The sequence below is a fragment of the Bufo bufo genome, chromosome 3 (assembly GCF_905171765.1).
Source record: "Bufo bufo chromosome 3, aBufBuf1.1, whole genome shotgun sequence".
Taxonomy (NCBI): domain Eukaryota; kingdom Metazoa; phylum Chordata; class Amphibia; order Anura; family Bufonidae; genus Bufo; species Bufo bufo.
Window position 1 is genome coordinate 645,548,693 of NC_053391.1, and position 18,219 is coordinate 645,566,911.

The 18,219-nt window shown below is 43.3% G+C and overlaps 1 protein-coding gene across 1 annotated transcript in view; it reads right to left on the bottom strand.

Moving 5' to 3' along the window:
• The window catches only part of PARP4 (poly(ADP-ribose) polymerase family member 4), a 336,611-nt gene that overhangs the window by 267,071 nt on the left and 51,321 nt on the right, over positions 1-18,219 (bottom strand). The window contains exons 7-14 of the mRNA XM_040422464.1: positions 15,861-16,010; positions 11,699-11,836; positions 9,497-9,670; positions 9,046-9,206; positions 6,423-6,560; positions 5,425-5,523; positions 2,723-2,906; positions 1,430-1,589 (exon numbers count right to left, since the gene is read on the bottom strand). Of these exons, the coding sequence (XP_040278398.1) occupies positions 1,430-1,589; positions 2,723-2,906; positions 5,425-5,523; positions 6,423-6,560; positions 9,046-9,206; positions 9,497-9,670; positions 11,699-11,836; positions 15,861-16,010 (1,204 nt within the window). The remainder of the gene's footprint in view (positions 1-1,429; positions 1,590-2,722; positions 2,907-5,424; positions 5,524-6,422; positions 6,561-9,045; positions 9,207-9,496; positions 9,671-11,698; positions 11,837-15,860; positions 16,011-18,219) is intronic.

Here is an 18,219-nt window from a genome sequence, read left to right on the forward strand (position 1 = left end):
GAAGGAATCCTTCCTCCCTCTCAACCCAGCAGTTCCTCCCTGATCTACAGGCAAGCCCTGAGCACGGGGGAGGGGGGGGCTGGGGGGGGTTGCAGGAGAGCCGTATGTACTTGTCTGCGTCCTGCAGTCTTCACCCTCTGTTCCGGACCAGCAGGGTCACCTCTTCAGTCAGCTGGCACAAGGAGTGGCAGTGATCTGGATAGAGGGCAGGAGTAGGTGACCCTGGATCTGGTAGGCCACCGGAGCTGCAGGTCGAGCCCGGTTCCACTTATCTTCTGGGGGGAAAGGGAGGTAGCCGGGGACGTCCATTCGACCCCGGCGCTCGCTCCACTGAGAGACCAGGGACGCACCATGCGACCCTGCGTCCTCTGTTGAGAAAAAAACAAACAGGAGTAGAAAAAAACTACAGGGACAACCCTGCAGGAGCAGGAGTGTCACCTCCTTATCCGACACTAAGCTAAAACTGAGGTCCTCCTGTTGGAGCATGGGGGTATAGCCAGTGGAGGAGGAGCTTTCTTCTTTATTTGCATAGTGTATCCTCCTAGTAATGGCCTAAGCTATACCCATGGTCTGTGTCCCCCAATGGAATGGGCGAGAAACAACCATTTAGTGGAGTTCTCATCTTATAATGCTATGAGATTTTGCTTAAATGCCTTAAAGGGGTTGTCCAACCTTTAGTTAATGATAGCCTATCCTTGGGACAGGCCATCGCTAGTTGATTGGCAGGGATCCGACAGCCCGCAACCTGCTGATCAGGTGTTGTGTAGCGCAATCACCAGAAGTTGGTGCCAGGACTACAAAGCACTGTCGACATCATAGTGGAGTGAGAATATCACTATAGTGCGGCTCTCAATTAAGTCACATCTGAACATCTAAACGTGACAAAATCTAACGCTTCTGCATGAAGAACTTTTTGTGTGGGCCGTTAACTTTCTGTTAAATTATAGATGACTATTCAGTCCTCTGCTGGCACCAATACTTCCAGGCATGTCATGCAAAACCTTTCTTCTTTACCCTTTCTTAAGGATAGGTTATCAACATCTGATCGGTGGGGGTCCAAATCCTGCCATCAGCTGTTTGAAGAGGCTGCAGTGCTCACAGCTTACCAAGCACAGTGCCATCCATTGTATAGCAGCTGTGATTTGTATTGCAGCCCAGGACCATTCACTTGAATGAGCTATGTGTAGGCCATTTGACTGATGAAAATGATGTCACTGGCTAGGATGAGACCACAGTACTCACTGGAGCATCTCGGCCTCTTCAAACAGCTGATGGTGGGGGTGCTGGCCAAACCCCCACTGATCATATATTGTTGACCAATCCTGAGGATAGGTCATAAATATTAAAATCTTAGAAAACCCCTTAGACTCCCTGATAGAGTATATGAAATGGGTTTTTTAAACTGGTCAACTGCTTTAAGGTTCCTTACCTTCGGATGGTTCAGGCAGGCCTATACAATGATCAGGTGTCTGACCAATGGAAATAAACAAAGATTCCTTATCCAGGTCGACATAATCCCCATCGGTGGAAAACTGAACAATGTATTTCATTTCTACTTGATTTACATTATACACTACATATTCATCATCCTGAAAAAATACAAAAAAAAAATACAGTAAGCAGGTTATCAAACAAGGTGATGATCCTCCTGATCGTCCTTTCACCCACGAGTTGCAGTTAGTGACCATTGTGAATAATAGTATGAGATGAGGTATGGAAAAATGGCAAGTGGCTGAGCACAGATCAAAATAATGATACAGCATTTGTATCCTGAGCAAGGTATAGAAATCATAGAATCAAGTAAAGTCAGAATAGAAAGGGCCAAGGATCAAACAAACTGGAGCACAGGACAAGGAGTGGAGGAAGGAGCAAAGTCAGGACAAAGAAAAAGCCAAGATTGGAAAAAGGACAAGAAGAAATATGTGACACAACTGCTAGTAGGCATTGTTCACTCTTAGGAGTTTGATACAGTTTGGCGGTCAGATTTTTTTTTTTAATACAGGAGTGGAAGATGTATAATGGAAAATGTAATGGCACATTCACAATGAATTTGAGTGTATGTTAGGAAGATGTGGCGGTAATGCTCCCAGGGTATACATCAAATGTATCCATGGGCCCCCGTTCACCTGACGGAGGACAAAGAAATGTCCTATTGGTCCCCATCAGGATGAAATATGACAGTATACATTTTTTGCGCTATAGAAGAGCGTAGTTGACTACGGCTATTCTATACAGAGGCATCTAGTCGTGCTATATAATATCATATGGTATACAGTTTTTTAACATGGAAGTCTATGGATGATGTATGTCACGGGCATCTTTTTGTGGTATATGTCAGGGAATCCTCCAGCTATATATCTGCAATATAAGGCTACTTTCACACTTGCGGCAGAGGATTCGGCAATCCAGACGCAAACTGATGGCATTTGTCAGATGGATCCGGATGCGGATCCGTCTGACAAATGCATTGCAATACCGGATCCGTCTCTCCGGTGTCATCTGGAAAAATGGATACGGTATTAATTTGTTTTTTTTACATTTTTAAAAGGTCTGCGCATGCCGGATCCGTTTTGCCGTAACAATTAATGACGGATCCGGCATTCCGGCAAGTGTTCAGTATTTTTGGACGGAAATAAAACTGCAGCATGCTGCAGTATTTTCTCCAGCCAGTGTCATAGGTACAAATCTGCTGACAGATGCCCTTTAAGCCAAAGATACTTACTGTAAAGTCTGAGTTGACCCCATCCTTCTGTTGGACACCATGCACACTGTGGAAGCCACTGGGTGGTTCAGTGATTGTATAATCTCTGCGAAACACATCTGTGCTTTTACCAAGAGCCACATCACAGACAACCAAGAGCCGCGATCCAGTGATATCACTTGGCTGGGAATACTTTACACTTGTGCTATATAAATAAAATAAAAAAATGATTCATTAATTATTACTAGCTAATGAGATATATGTTTTGAGATGTATTCACAATTCTTACCAGGCTTATATATTATATTATTTTGGGAATTTTACAAAAAAGACTAAGGGGGTCATTTATTAAGACCGGCGTTTTAGACGCCAGTCATAATAAGTCCCTGTGCTAGCGTTGGATCCGACGAAGTTATGTAGCGCCTCTAAATCTACGCCAGATCCCTTGCTGGCATAGATTTAGACCATTTTCTACGCCTAAAATAGGCATAGAAAATGATGAATGAGGTGGACCTGCTGGCCTGTCCCCTTTCCCTGCTCGGCCCACTTTTGTAGACCTGGTGTGAGCGGAGAAAAGTCGCACATTTCAGCAAAAAGAGCCTTTGTGCAGCAATCTGTGCTAGAAATACGCCTAATTTAGGTGTATTTCTGTAAGTAAATGACCCCCTAAGTATACTTTCTACGTTATTGAACTCCGGTGGTTTGCTCCGGCAGATATTCAGAATACTAGAGTTACTGTATCCGGCATAGCCGGACATGGCCACACACCACTGGATCCCCATTAAAGAGGATCTTTCATGGGTCCAGACATTATAAACTAAGGATCAGGATATGTAGGGGATAGTGCAGGGATCTAACTGCACTTACTATTTTTCCTGGGCACTGCTCCGTTCACCCGCTGTGGCCCCGGTTGTATTCTCCCGCCTGGTATGCTAATTAACAGCATCGGAGCAATGAGGAGGAGACTGAGTCTTTCTCCGTGGGCGTCTGCTTCTCCCCTGGCTGTAGCGCTGTCCAATCGCGGCGGAGAGCGTCACAGCCAGGGAGGAAAAAAAACTCGCCTTCTCCCTGGTTGTGACGCTCTGCGCTGCGATTGGACAACGCTACAGCCTATCCTTTTATCCAGGCCAATCACATTCCCTAACCTCACTCTTCTATGTTTAAAGGGGTTGTCTGCCTTTTTCTTGCTGATGATTGATAAAGGCTATGTGTTAGCCGAAACGTAACAACCTTCTGCACGTTGATTCACTTAAGCGGCTCCCAATAAAGGGATTTTTTTGTACCGGACATGCTGCCTCCATCACTGTTTATTGGACACTATCCTTTGGATAGGTCATCAGCATTTGATCGGCGGAGATCCAACACTCGGGATCCCCACCGATCAGCTGTTTGAGAAGGCAGCCATGCTCACAGTAGTGCCACTGACTCCTCACAGCTTCCCACAGGTCAGCTTCCCTGGACTATAGGTCACATGGCCTGGGCAGAGCTCAGCCCCATTCACTTCACTAGGGCTGAGCTACGCCCAGGGCATGTGACCTATAGTTGTAAAGTCTCTGTCCTGCAGGAAGCAGCGAGAAAGCTGGGGATCAACTGCCTTCTCAAACAGCTGATTGACGGGGTCCTGGGTGTCGGACTCCTACTGATCAGATGCTGATGACCTATCCAAAGGATAAATCATCATTAAGAAAAAAGCGGACAACCCCTTCCCAACCCGCCCTTCCCTTATAATTCCTTGGAACATGACCCCTTCATTCAACCCAATGCCCCCCTTGAACCACTTCATACATGTAAATCTGGTGACTGGCTCACGCCGTTTTATGTGTCCTTTTATATGGACCATTGTAGAAGACAACCATTTTTTACCTATTGTGTCACCCCGATTTTCACATAGATTGTAAGATCTTGCAAACCAGACCCTCAATCCTATTGCTTGTTACAGCATTTGAGAATTTAAATCTCTGAATTGTAAAGAGATGCAGAATACAGTTAGGTCTATATATATTTGTACAGAGACAACATTTTTCTAATTTTTGTTCTGTACATTACCACAATGGATTTTGAACAAAACAATTCAGATGCGGTTGAAGTTCAGACTTTCAGCTTTAATTCAGTGGGTTGAACAAAATGATTGCATAAAAATGTGAGGAACTAAAGCATTTTCTAGACTCAATCTCATTATTTTAGGGGCTCAAAAGTAATCGGACAAATTCAATAATTGTAAATAAAATGTTAATTTCTAATATTTGGTTGAAAACCCTTTGTTGGCAATGCCCACACCTGCCCATGAAACATTCGAGTCAATCGTTCAATTACTTTTGGTCCCTTTAAAAACAGGGGGCCGCATGTAAAGGAGCTAAAACTGCTAAACCCTTCATCCAATTTTAATATGGATACCCTCAAATGAACGCTAAAAGTCTGGACTTTATGTCCATGTCCATTATATAACTATAACTTGAATATGTTTTAGTAAACAGGCAATAAAAACAAAATTTGTGTCGATGTCCAAATATATATGGACCTAACTGTATGTTTTGGCTATACAAAGAATATCAAAGAATAGTGCTGCAATCTCACATTGTTACTTGATACACTTCCAAAACCGTGTGAACTGATGCAAGCTAACAAACCTTATCAACTTGAAACCAAACTACTGAATTAATCTTACCTTTTAAATGTCAACATTAATGAAAATTATAATAATATAATCAAATTTGCATGCAAACCTTATTGAATCACTGAAATAAATGCCACTTCCAAGGTTTCCAGTATCAGTTCTTTCACCACCAAATTCTTCAACAACAATCTTTGGCATCATTAGGCCTCTGTAAAAGACAAAAAAAGATAAATACAAAATAAATAAAAAATGTGTTCTGAAAGGAAAACACAAAGCAATGTATTCCATAAGGGTGGGTTCACACTAGCGTTAGGGATTCCGCTATGGCTAACATGGTTATAACGGAAAATAACGGAATGCCCAGACAGAATGCAAAACGGAAGCCTTTAAAAGGCATTCCGTTTGCTCTCCGTCCTAATAGAAGTCTATGGGAATCAAAACGGATCCGTCTGGGTCCCGTTATGCAAGACGGAAAACAAAGTTCTGTCGACCGGACTTTGTTTTCCGTCTTGCATAACGGGACCCAGACGGATCCGTTATGCTTTCCCATAGACTTCTATTAGGACGGAGAGCAAACGGAATGCCTTTTAAAGGCTTCCGTTTTGCATTCTGTCTGGACATTCCGTTATTTTCCGTTATAACGGAAAGCCATAGCGGAATCCCTAACGCTAGTGTGAACCCACCCTTAGAAAGTGCATACCAATTCTTATTTATGCTCGCAGGAGGAATCTCAGGCTTTAGACAAATCTACTATGATTATTATTGATCAGAATGATTTATTATATACATAATAGATTTCTGTTGTGGCATATACTACCATCTCTGTGTTTGCATATTCTGCATCCTTCGTATCGTCTTTCTTATTGGTTCCCTTTTGTCTGTCACCTAGATTCTCAGTTGTTTAACACGGCCTTTCGTTTGCTACACACACATCTGCCATGTTTCAGGACCATTGCTCCTCACCTCCAATACTCCTTTAAGAGTAGACATGGGCTATCTCAGCCACCAGGCCCCATATACAGCCACTTTGGTAGCTAGACCCTTGTGAAGACAATTACATAGAAAAAAAAAAAATAAATAAATAAATAAAAAACTGTCTAAACTCACCGTGAGAGGATACCCACAAAATTGCATGGTGAAGAAGCATGCAGCAAGGACTTGACATTTCCAAGTTCACTTCTAAAGTTCATGGCCTCACTCAGTCTTCCAACTCGGAAAACTCTTAAGATATTAAACAGTCTATTACTGTGTGAAGAAAAAAACAACATGTCACATGCCACAGAAATAAAAAACAAAACAAAAAAACATTCAGCCTGCAATGCTCTAGAAGTGATTATCTGTACTATTTTTAATGCCAGTGAGGTAGAAGAAATTCTTGTTGTTCCCTAGCAAATAAAGTTTTTTCTTTTATTGTTTTAAACGATATATTTTTAAACTATTATAATATTTTGTTATAATAGTTTAAAAATATATAGTTTAAAACAGTAAAAAAACAACAACTTTATTTTCTAGGGAACAACAAGAATTTCTTCTACCTCACTGGCTCTTTTTCATTTCGGCAGTATTATGCCTTTGAAAATCAAATATAAAATATTGGCCTTCTGTAGCATTCATTACAAATGATAAGGCCTTCTATATGGATATGTAATCCATTGTCAGTTTACTGCTGCTGTAAAGAGGAAATTTTATCTGTGGGGGTATCCTCATTATAATAGTTGATGTAGAATAGGTATAATGGCATGACAACCCTTGATAAGCCTAGATAAAGATGTCCATAGAAGAGCACTGTATTGATCAGTGCAATTTGTGCCGCTCTAATACAGGCTCTCTCTGGTCCCAGTGATGCTCTGAAAGAAAAAGTTAAAGGGGTTGCCCGCTTTCTTATATTGATGATGTATACTTAGTACAGGTCATCAATATCAGATCAGCGGGGGCTGACTCCCAGGACTCTTGGTGATAAGCTGTTTGAATAGAAAGCAGCGCTCTTACGAGCACTGCCTTCCCTTTATTGTTAACCTGCTCACCGTCGCAACCGCAGTGGTGGGCAGGTGTAATTACAACTGCTCAGTCCCCATTCACTTCAATGTGACGGCTCATTCCTGTTCAAGTGAATAGGATGAAGCAGGTTTATTGAAGTGAATGGGGACGACGTAGTTGTAATTACACTGCCCGTGGATGCAGTTGCGACGATGAGCAGGTAAACAATGAAGAGAAAGCAGCGCTCGTACAAGCGCTGCTTTCTCTTTAAATAGCTGATCGATGGGAGTGATGGGAGTGCTGGGAGTTGCCCCCCCCCCCACACCAATTTGATATTGATGACCAATCCTGAGCAAAGGTCATCAATGTAAAAAAAGCAATTCCTTTAAAAGGGTTATCCAATTCTAAAAATGCCCCCCACAATGCCCGGGACCCTCCTTTAGATCATACTTACCCCACTTCCCGACACCTGCATCACTCTGGATCTCTGCCCGGCCGCTGCTGCATCTCCCTGTCATGCAGATTAAAACATCCGGCGACAAGGGCAGGGGAGGGGGATTTGCGGGTGCAGCCAACAGTAGGCTGCGACAGTGACCAGCACCCTTGCAGCGAGATGCAGCGGCGGCCGTGCGTGGATCCAGAGTGATGTGGCTGCCGAGAAGCAGGGTAAGTATGATCTATAGGAGGGGCCCGAACATTGTGGGGGTAACTTTTAGAATTGGATAACCCCTTTAAGCAAGACTGGTTGCCATACTATAAGTCCAAAGAAAGAGGAAGTTAAAGAGCCAGGACAGGCGGTAGAATACATCCAGAAAACTATCCACCTTTTTTGTAATAAAAAAAAATAAAAAATACATAGAATATTCAAATATAGGTAGTTAATATATGGTAAAAACATTTTTGATGGAATTGTCCCTTTACGTCATGTCATTCATTTATACAAAGGGAATCTGGCAGGCTGGTAGGCACTTGATCTCCACTTGACTGACTCTTCCTTCAGACGCAGCCATGTTATGTTCATAAATGTAATACAGTAAAAGGAGCAATAAAGTTTTTCCATTAAAATATGAACTGGTATAAAAAGAAGCCTCACACTGGTGAGATTTACTAAGGAAAATGCAATAATAAATGGAGCACATGGTGTATGGAGTATTTTTGACACTTTTCATGTCTAAGGGCTCATGCACATGGCCGTGCCGTTTTTTTGCGGTCCGCAAATTGCGGATCCGCAAAAAACTGATGCCGCCCGTGTGCCTTCCGCAATTTGCGGAATGGAATAGGAGGCCCATTATAGAGATGCCTATTCTTGTCCGCAAAACGGACAAGAATAGGACATGTCTCATAATTTTTGGGGGGTCACGCAACGGATGCGGACAGCACACAGAGTGCTGTCCGCATCTTTTGCAGACCCATTGAAATGAATGGTTCCGTATATGGACCGTATACAGAATTAAAATACGGTCTGTATACGGAACGCAAAAAATGTTTGTTTGCATGAGCCCTACACCAGAGAAACATACCTAACATATCTTGCGATTTGCTACAAATTCATGCAATCGCCGTTTATAAATCTTGCCCACACTCCTGTGATACATGTATAACCAATTGCTTGGGAGGGTAGAGAAAATAATTCCCAGGACATCAGTAGTTTGTCTGCAGACCAAGCCCACCTCTGACAACATATTTCTAAGGGCTCATGCAACCAGTTGAAATCTTTTTCCATATGCAAACTCCAGACATCTTTGCCTCTTACCTGTGGTTCTGATCCAGAATATCCTGTTTCACCTGAAGACACTCTGCAGAGTCTGGGTGAATATGTTCAATTCTGCATCTGAGCGCTTGGTATTTAGCAGTAGAGGTTGGAGTGTGTTTAGATAAGCTGGTCTCACAGACATTAATCATGTCCCTAATTACCTAGAAGGAGATTGTATAGAAATAAAAAAGAGCATAAATACCTTTTAATGTGTACACAGAGAGGTATATTAACGCATATCTACAAATGGATAGCCCTGAATGTTGTTGTGACCCTTTAAAACAATGCTTCAGGTCCTATACCCCAATTATTGATTTTGGCCAGGAGTTCCCCCAATATATAGTACCTGTGGCATATTCTCATACTCTCATAGAAAATATGACGTATGAGACAATAACGTCAAACATTGTGTCTGTAAGCAAAAAAAAAAGTAAAAGAAGGTATGTTGTACCTGGCATAAGTCCTGCTTAACAGTCAATAACTTCATATTAATCTTATTCTGTTTCTTTTCCTTGTGTGGAATAAATCGGTAGAACTCTTGCATCATCTGATGAATGTCTTCTTCTTTATCTTTCTTGATTAAAGCATTTCGGACTTGGCATAGAATTCCTTCAGCTTTACTAAGCTTGAGAAGTAATTGAGAATAACATTACACTTAATCTTTACAAAATGTAATAAAAGCATGTTCATAAAGATCAGTTACAGTACATTCAATATACTGTAGTAATGCTTTAATGCAACAGAGCACAATTAGTGGAAAAAAATCTTATATTCCTGAGTCACTATAAAGACATAAAAGCTGAGGCTGACATTCCACGAGACACTTGTATGATTTACTGGGGGATAAAGCTACTTTCATTAAGTCCCCTCCCATCCATAGATGGGAAAGGGAACTAAACAAGACCTTTACTGATGAATCTTGGATTGCTGCCATAGGATTTATCATATCAAATTTTAAATGTGTCACTCATTATGAAGCAGGTCTAAAAACTATTATCCACTGGTACCTTACCCCCCAGAGACTTCATATAATCTACCCTTCTACGTCGCCATATTGTTGGAGGAGTTGTGGAGGAGGCGGATCCTTGCTTCATATCCTCTGGTCCTGTCCTATCCTTACTGAATACGGAAAGAATGTCTTCCAACTTGTCTCCACTCTAACAGATCATAGAACGGACCCCTCCCCAGAGCTAGCCTTGTTGTTCATTGGTATTAACGAGATCTCTCTCCCGCATAGACACATTATTGGCCATATTTTGCTTAGCGCCAAACTGGTCATTACCAGGCACTGGAAAAACCTGGCCCCTCCTTCGGTTTCCGAAGTCATACAAGAGATCAATCAGACTTGAAGGTATGAATACTCTTTACCCTCATCAATTATTCCCACTAAATTGAGGCAGGCGGCTTGGAGTGAGTGGACCCATAGCACTTTTTACTCCCCCTGAGGGATGATTTCTAGATGACTGCTGAAGCAACGGAGATGTAACTGGAATACCCCCTTGCCCCCTTCCCCTGTTTCTTCTCCTTTTCCTTTTCTCTGCTCTCCTCTCTCTTCTTAGGTGTCACTGTACCTAATTTTGCTCTGTGGTCTACCACAGCTCATGGTTACTATTTGAATTGTTTGCCGGTCACCAAATTAGTGACTACATTGTTCACTTTTATTTTCTTTTGTGTTTTTGTTTTTCCTGACTTATATGTTTGAATCTGCCTCGCGATTGCGACGGATGGACAGCATCTGCGCAGATGCCTTGGTGCTACAATTGCATTATGGTCGACATATCCTATTACTGTGTCCAACCTGTTTGATATACCATTGGCTTACGCTATCACTCAATAGTGGCTGCGACCACAGTTTTGCTGACTGTATTCATATATATTCATATGTCTCATGTGGCTGCGTCCACGCTTAGTTGCTCCTTTGTCTTTTGTTTCGTGGTGCTGATAAAATAAAAAACTATTGAAACTAAAAAGCTGAGGCTGACTCAATGGTTTCAACACAGGGTGATTGAAATACAGAAAAGCTTCTCCTGTCACTCCATGCAAGTAAGGGTACTTTCATACTAGCGTTGCGTTGCCGGAAATGCCTGCCGGATCTGGAAATCCGTATACAAATGGATATCATTTGTTTCCGGATCCAGATCCATCTAACAAATGCATTGCAATACCGGATCCGTCTCTCCGGTGTCATCCATAAAACCGGATTCGGTATTTATTTTTTTCACAGATTTAAAAAGGTCTGCGCATGCGCACACCAGGAAACCGGATCCGTTTCCCAGGAACATTTGGTACCGGATCTGGCATTAATACATTCCAACGAAAAATTAATGCCGGACACGGCATTCCGGAATTTTGGCCGGAGAAAATGGGTATTTTCTCCAGCCAAATATCGTAAAAGGGACAAAACGGAAGACATCCTGATGCATGCTGAACAGATTGCTTTCCATTCAGAATGCATTAGGATAAAACTGATGCATTTTTTTCCGGTATTGAGCCCCTGTGACGGAACTCAATATCGGAAAACTTTAACACTAGTGTGAAAGTACCCTAACAGTAACTGTTTCGTATGCACATATAAAAAAAAAATAATAATATATATACATATATTTTTTTTCACTCATTGCATGTGTTTTCACCTAGTCACCAAATTACTTACATCATTCAGACTGATGTTTTCCACAGGGCATGAAAGTATGGAGTCCAAATGTCCAACTGCATCCACCCAAATAGACTCAACCAAGCCAGCGACTTCTGGGGACAATTCTGTAATATTGATGGCTTCTCCGAGCAGCACCTTTAATGACCAGACAAATGTTTTAAATTGTAATTTTCTATGACTTTCTAAGACATTGATTTGAAAAAAAAACTTGCACATGTTGAAAAAATACCAATTAAAAAAAAAAAAAAAAAAAATTATTATCAGCATAGTGTTTTTTTTTATTTTTTATAAATTTGGGTAAATATGCTGAAAAGTTCAGTAGAGACAAAGTTTCTCTGTCTTATGGTTAATGTATAGATTACTCATATACTACAGTAGACAGGTACGCCGGACGTCTGCTCTTCTAAAATGGCGCCCGCTTCCGAGGTTCACATCGGTGCCATAGCTGCTGGGTTACTGGTGGCGTAACTAGAACTAACTGGGTGGGCCTCACACCAACTGTTTGAATGAGCCACCCCCTCCCAGCAACGCTTTGCTCCTGTGGCTCCTCAAGATAGTTTTCTCAGACCAGGCCAGGCAGCTACTCCGTATATACTGAATGTGATGTCACTGTATATAATGTCATTTTATAATACAGTTGAAGGGGCCCTGACAATAAAATCTTTCAGTCCTCCTCCTGAGTTTGGGCCCCATAGCAGCTGCTTCCCCTGCTTCCACTATAGCTACGCCCCAGGCTTTGCCTTGCGCATATCAGGGTAGCCGTTCATTCTCTGAAGCTGTATTTACAATGGAGCCGTGCTGTTGGCAGGGATAAATAGGAACATGGCGAATCTTTCATACAATGCAATGTTAATTCATTACATTGTATTGGAGAAACAATCTGAAGATCGCATATTCAAGTTTCCTCAAGGGACTTAAAAAGGTAAAAGAAATAGGTAAAAAAAAGTTTTTAAAATTATTATAAAAATTTTAAAATTTTAATCACACCCTTCCCCCATAATAAAAATAAAAATAATGAAGATCATTTGCACCGCCACGTCTCAAAACTTTCATACTAATAAAATTGAAACATATTGTCCCGTATGGTAAACGCTGTAATGCAAAAAAAAATATGTATTATCAAAATGGTCGATTCATCTTTTTTTTGTGGCTTCACATCCCCAAAAAAAAAAAATAAGCCTAAAGTGCTCCAAAATGGTATCAATAAAAAACTACAGGTGGCCCCACAAAAAAATGAGCCATGAGTAATGAGCTCAATAGACATAATTATAAAAATGTTTTGGGGGTCAGAATATGGCAATGCAAAAAAAAGTATTAGTATTAGTAGTATTTCAGTATTAGAACACAAAAAATACTCTATAAATATGGTATTGTTGTAATTGTACTGACACAGGGAATACATAGAACAGTTCAGTTTTACCGCAGAGTAAAAGCCGTAGAAACTAAACCCATAAAACTATGGCAGAATTGCGGGGTTTTTTTTCACAATTCCACCCCATTTGGAATTTTATTTCAGCTTCCCACTGTATCAAATGCAATATAAGATGATGCCATTAGAAAGTACAACTTGTCCTGCAAAAAAACAAAAACAAAAACACAACTCTAGGGCTATGTGCATGGCAAAAATTGGATTTTTTGTACTCACCGTAAAATCTTTTTCTCGTAGTAGGCATTGGGGGACACAGCACCATGGGTATATGTCCAACTACCACTAGGAGGCACTAGACACAAAAAGTGTTGGCTCCTCCCCGTTGGGCTATACCCTCTCCACAGGCACAAGGCTATTCAGTTTGTACAAAAAGCAGTAGGAGAGAGAAAAGCAAGGAACCAACAACTCCCGTACCGGGAAAGATCAAGAGACCAGCCCGGAAAATCGGAAGTAAAAACATAGGGTGGGATCTGTGTCCCCCAATGCCTACTACGAGAAAAGGATTTTACGGTGAGTACAAAAAATCCAATTTTCTCGTGCATGGCATTGGGGGACACAGCACCATGGGACGTCCCAAAGCAGTCCCCGAGGGTGGGAAAAGAACAGCCATGCCACCGGTTGGGTATACAGGTGCAGGAGAACCATGTGACCCAACAGTAGAAAACACGGAATGGGCAAGAGGTTCCATAACAAGGAAGAAACCTCAAGGAAGAATCAGAGAAGACTGTCAGCACCCCAGGAAAAATGCCTGGAAGAAAATCCCAAATGCAAGAAGGCGGCAAAAGGGAACACAGAGCTCAGCCAAGGGCTGGAGAAAAAATTAGGACAGCACCGCGTGTTGGGACTACCTAACGCTCTAAATTGTCTCAGACCCAAAGAGCGAAAAAACCTGTGGCCAACCCCTGACAGGCCAGGGGAGAAAGGAAACAAGGAAGTACTGGAAGCCAAACGAGTGAGTGAAGCCATAGCAAGGCTCACATGTGAAGGGAGCAGGTCTCCCCTCACCGCAAGGCAGGTGATGAAGTTATGCGCCCTATTTAAAAGGCGAAAACCCAAGGCTGCTAGAGGAAACCGCCAACCCTTGGAGAAGGAGGGGGTTGTAGGTAAAAGCCAGGAAAAAAGAGTAAGACCTGCGTCCCAAAAACAGGAGATGAGGCCCGAGCCTCGGAAAACAAGATATCACTGTGAAGCGTAAGACCAGAGGAAACTCTGGGCATGTGAAGCATCAGGGAAAAAAGGAACCAGATACAGGCCGAGGAAATCTCAGCAGGACACACTGGACTGAAAGACATGGAAGTAGAAGGAGAGTACTCCAACAGCCTAAGGAGGAAAGGTTCTACAACAGGAGGAGGTCCCTCCCGATGGAGACCATACGGCGGAATTGCAAACCGTTGCGCTAAACCACTCAATACCAGGTACTTGACGTGGGAGGATGGGAAAAGAGACACGAATCCCAAGAAGACCACAAGGCTATTGGAACCCATAAAGGGAACAATCAACCCAGGCCCCGATCCCCCCAAAAAAACGATTGCCATGCAGAACCTGAGTGGTCAAATAAACGGGGACCAGGGACTCCAGAAGGAGTACCCGGGATGGGCTCACAAGGAAACAGGAGCTGAACCACCAGAAGACAACGCAAGCCAGAATATCCAGGAAAGGAGAGATGAAACTACCATAGGGGAAGGGACATTGGCCATGGACAACTACCCATTCCAAGAACAGTGACTAGCAAACTGTATACATTGTCCCAGAGAGGACAAGTACAGCAGCCCGGGATGTACCACTAAATTGACAGACATCCATATGCATAAGGAATGCAGAAGTCGCCATGAAAAAGCCGGGTGAGTCCCAGGACCCCCAGCTAAGGTGGATCCCACCCCCCTGGCCACAGGAGGGAACCTAACCCTGGGGCAGGGACAGGGGAATATACTCACTATACTCACCATCTGATGTCTTCGGGCGCCGCAGGGTCACCCCTTCGGCAGACTCAACACGGGAACCGTGGGAATGCCGGCAAGCCACTGCGGATGCAGTCTGTGGGGACTGGGTGACCGGCGATGGTACAGAAGTACGCGCCCGCAGGGGGGGCAACTAAAGTGGAACACGATGGAGCCCCAGCCTGCAGCAGGTATAACGGTGGAGATCACCGAGACCTGCAGAAGAGAGAAAAAAAGAATAAAAAATAAACAGCAGGACCTGCAAAAAAAACTGAATAGCCTTGTGCCTGTGGAGAGGGTATAGCCCAACGGGGAGGAGCCAACACTTTTTGTGTCTAGTGTCTCCTAGTGGTAGTTGGACATATACCCATGGTGCTGTGTCCCCCAATGCCATGCACGAGAAATAATAATATTATGGCTCTGGAAAAGCAGGGAGTTAAAAAACGGAAAATTGCCTGGTCCTGAAGGGGTTCATATTGCTACCCTTTTGGGCTTTTTTCTTTTTTTTTTGCAAATAAACAAAAAAGCTTGTACCTCAGGTTTTTTTTGCAAGCTATTTTTCTGACTAGACTGGGTTTTCAGCAGGACACAAGCGGGACACAAATTTTAAGGAAGTGAATGAATAATCTAATTAAATATAATACTTATCATTCTTATAAACTTTACTAGAATATCTGTATCGGAATTCAAACGCTTTCTGCGATTAAAATTAAAACCTTTCACATAGATCAAACCAAACACCATAACCAAGGGCTCAGACATTTGATTCAAATGAAGCACATGTAGTCATCACCTTCTGCAGGGCTTTGGAAGCCAAGTTCTCAGCTTGCAGCGGGATCCTATCGATTTGCGTGAATCCTTTATTAATAAGGTCATTAATGCGATGCTCATATTTCTCACAAGCTTTCTCAGCAGAATCCACCAGGTGAAACGTAAAATCTTTCTGGAAAGAGAGAAAACAATAATGAAAATGAAAAAGTATTTTCAAGTAAAAAGTATTCTACGTGCATGTAGTTGTGTGTAATATAAATTCTTCTATAGAATTGTATAGAACTATTATTTCATACTTGTATGATCCTAGTTTCATGTACCCAGGTCTTAAAGTGATGAGATAAAGGCATACATTCCCCAGTAAGTAAAATGGCAGCATCCCTTTATAATGCGTAGTTATAAAATTCAAAAAATGACTAATGATGACACTAATTACAGGAGAGATAGAGCAGCAGAAGGCTTTCTTAAAAAACATATGGGTCATTTATCAAACTGGTGTAAAGTAGAACTGGCTTAGTAGCCCATAGCAACAAATCAGATTCCTCATTTCATTTTTGAGAGCTCCTTTGGAAAATGAAAAGATGGAATCTGATTGGTTGCAATAATATTCAACAGTGATGGTCAGTTCGCAGTGTTCACCAGCGAACACATGCAGGCTGCCATCTTGATTCACCTGTCCGGCGGTGCACAGGTAAGCCCTTACCTGTGCCGGGAGCCGGTCTGAAATCAAATGCGGTCACCGGGCAGTTCCGAGAACAGCCCGATGAAGGCCCCCGGCGGCTGTTCTCGGGAACTGCCTGCTCCCGGTGACCGCATTTGATTTCAGACCGGTTCCCGTCACAGGCTCAGGTAAGGGCTTACCTGTGCATCGCCGGACGGGTGAGTCAAGATGGCAGCCCGCATGTGTTCGCTGGCGAACACTGCGAACTGACCTTCACTGATATTCAATTACTGTTTTGTCATGCAAATAGTTAAAGGAAATGCGTCACCAAAAATGTTATTTGCCAGTTATAACCAGATAGCAGCACATCCCCTTTATTTCTAATCTGTTTTTATTTTCTGATTGCAGATTTATTTATTCTGCCCGTCTAAGGGCTCTTTCACACGAGCGAATGCCGTGTGTGTCATCCGCAGCGTGAAAGAGAGCCAAGCCCCGTTCCGGACAGCAGAGACACGGAGCAGTAACATGATTGATAACGCTCTGTGCTTCTCTGTGATCTTTTTACTACAAAATCACAGTGAGATAAAGTTGTCACAGATCACAGAGGGGCACAGAGCATTATCAGTCATGTTAATGCTCCGTGTCTCTGCTGTCCGGAGCGGGGCTTGGCTATCTTTCACGCTGCGGATCAGGTCAGGACCAGGTGTGATGATGTTTACACTGCCTGGTCCTGTCAATTAAAGTGCATAGGGAGCAGCAGTTGAAGAGAGCAGAGCCTCTAGGTGTAACAGCAACACCCCCGTTGCTCCTAGAGGCTCATTTGCATATAATAAAACATCATATTTCTTAGCAATGCCCTCACACATGAAAATGGACCAACGCAGATGCCGTCAGCTGCAAAGCGCACATGTAACAGGTCAGCCAGTTTTATAGGTACAAATCTGCTCGCAGTACCAGCTCCGTACATGTACGGCGCTGGCTACTGTGTCCAAAATCCCAAAGCTGTACTATTACAGCACGCTGATCGGTCGGGTGCAGAGCTGCGCCCGCCCGATCAGCTGCAGGGGTCCAGCAGTCACTGATAGCCGGACCCCTGCTGTATGCGCCGGCATCGGTGAAAACACTAACCCTGGGGGCGTGGCGTAACCGGGCATGTAACAGGACGTGTGTCTGCTCGGCTCCGGCCTGCACTCGGCATATTTTCCTGGCTGATCCCGCTGACATCCTTAAAAAAAGTGCCCAAAGTGTGCCAAGTACCGACCTCCCTCCCTCCGGTGCCACCTGTGACTCAAAAGCGGCAGAAATGTCTAAGAGGAGAGAGGGGAGAGCAGCCGAACGCGAGCTCCAAGATGGCGCCGGCAACGCAACTCCATGCCGCGCAGACCGCTCGGCTGAAGTGTATAGGGAGACTGCGGCCAAGTTGGGAAAGTTTGCCCGACCTGCTGCCCAACTCACCTCCAAAGGGGCAAGAGAAAGACATCTGTCCTCCCAGGGAGATTCTGCTGATCACGCTGCTGAGGAGGAGGGGGAAGGAGGCTCTGCTGTCCCTGTAGCTGCACAAGCCAGCGATCCCTCAGCACAGCTCACCGACACAGATAATACAGTGGCTGAACCAACACTTAAAGATGTCCTGAATGCTATCACTAAATGTGGTAAATCATTGAATGCCCTTACTGTTCAAGTGGGAGCCATTAAAGAAGACGTAACTATCGTCCGCCAT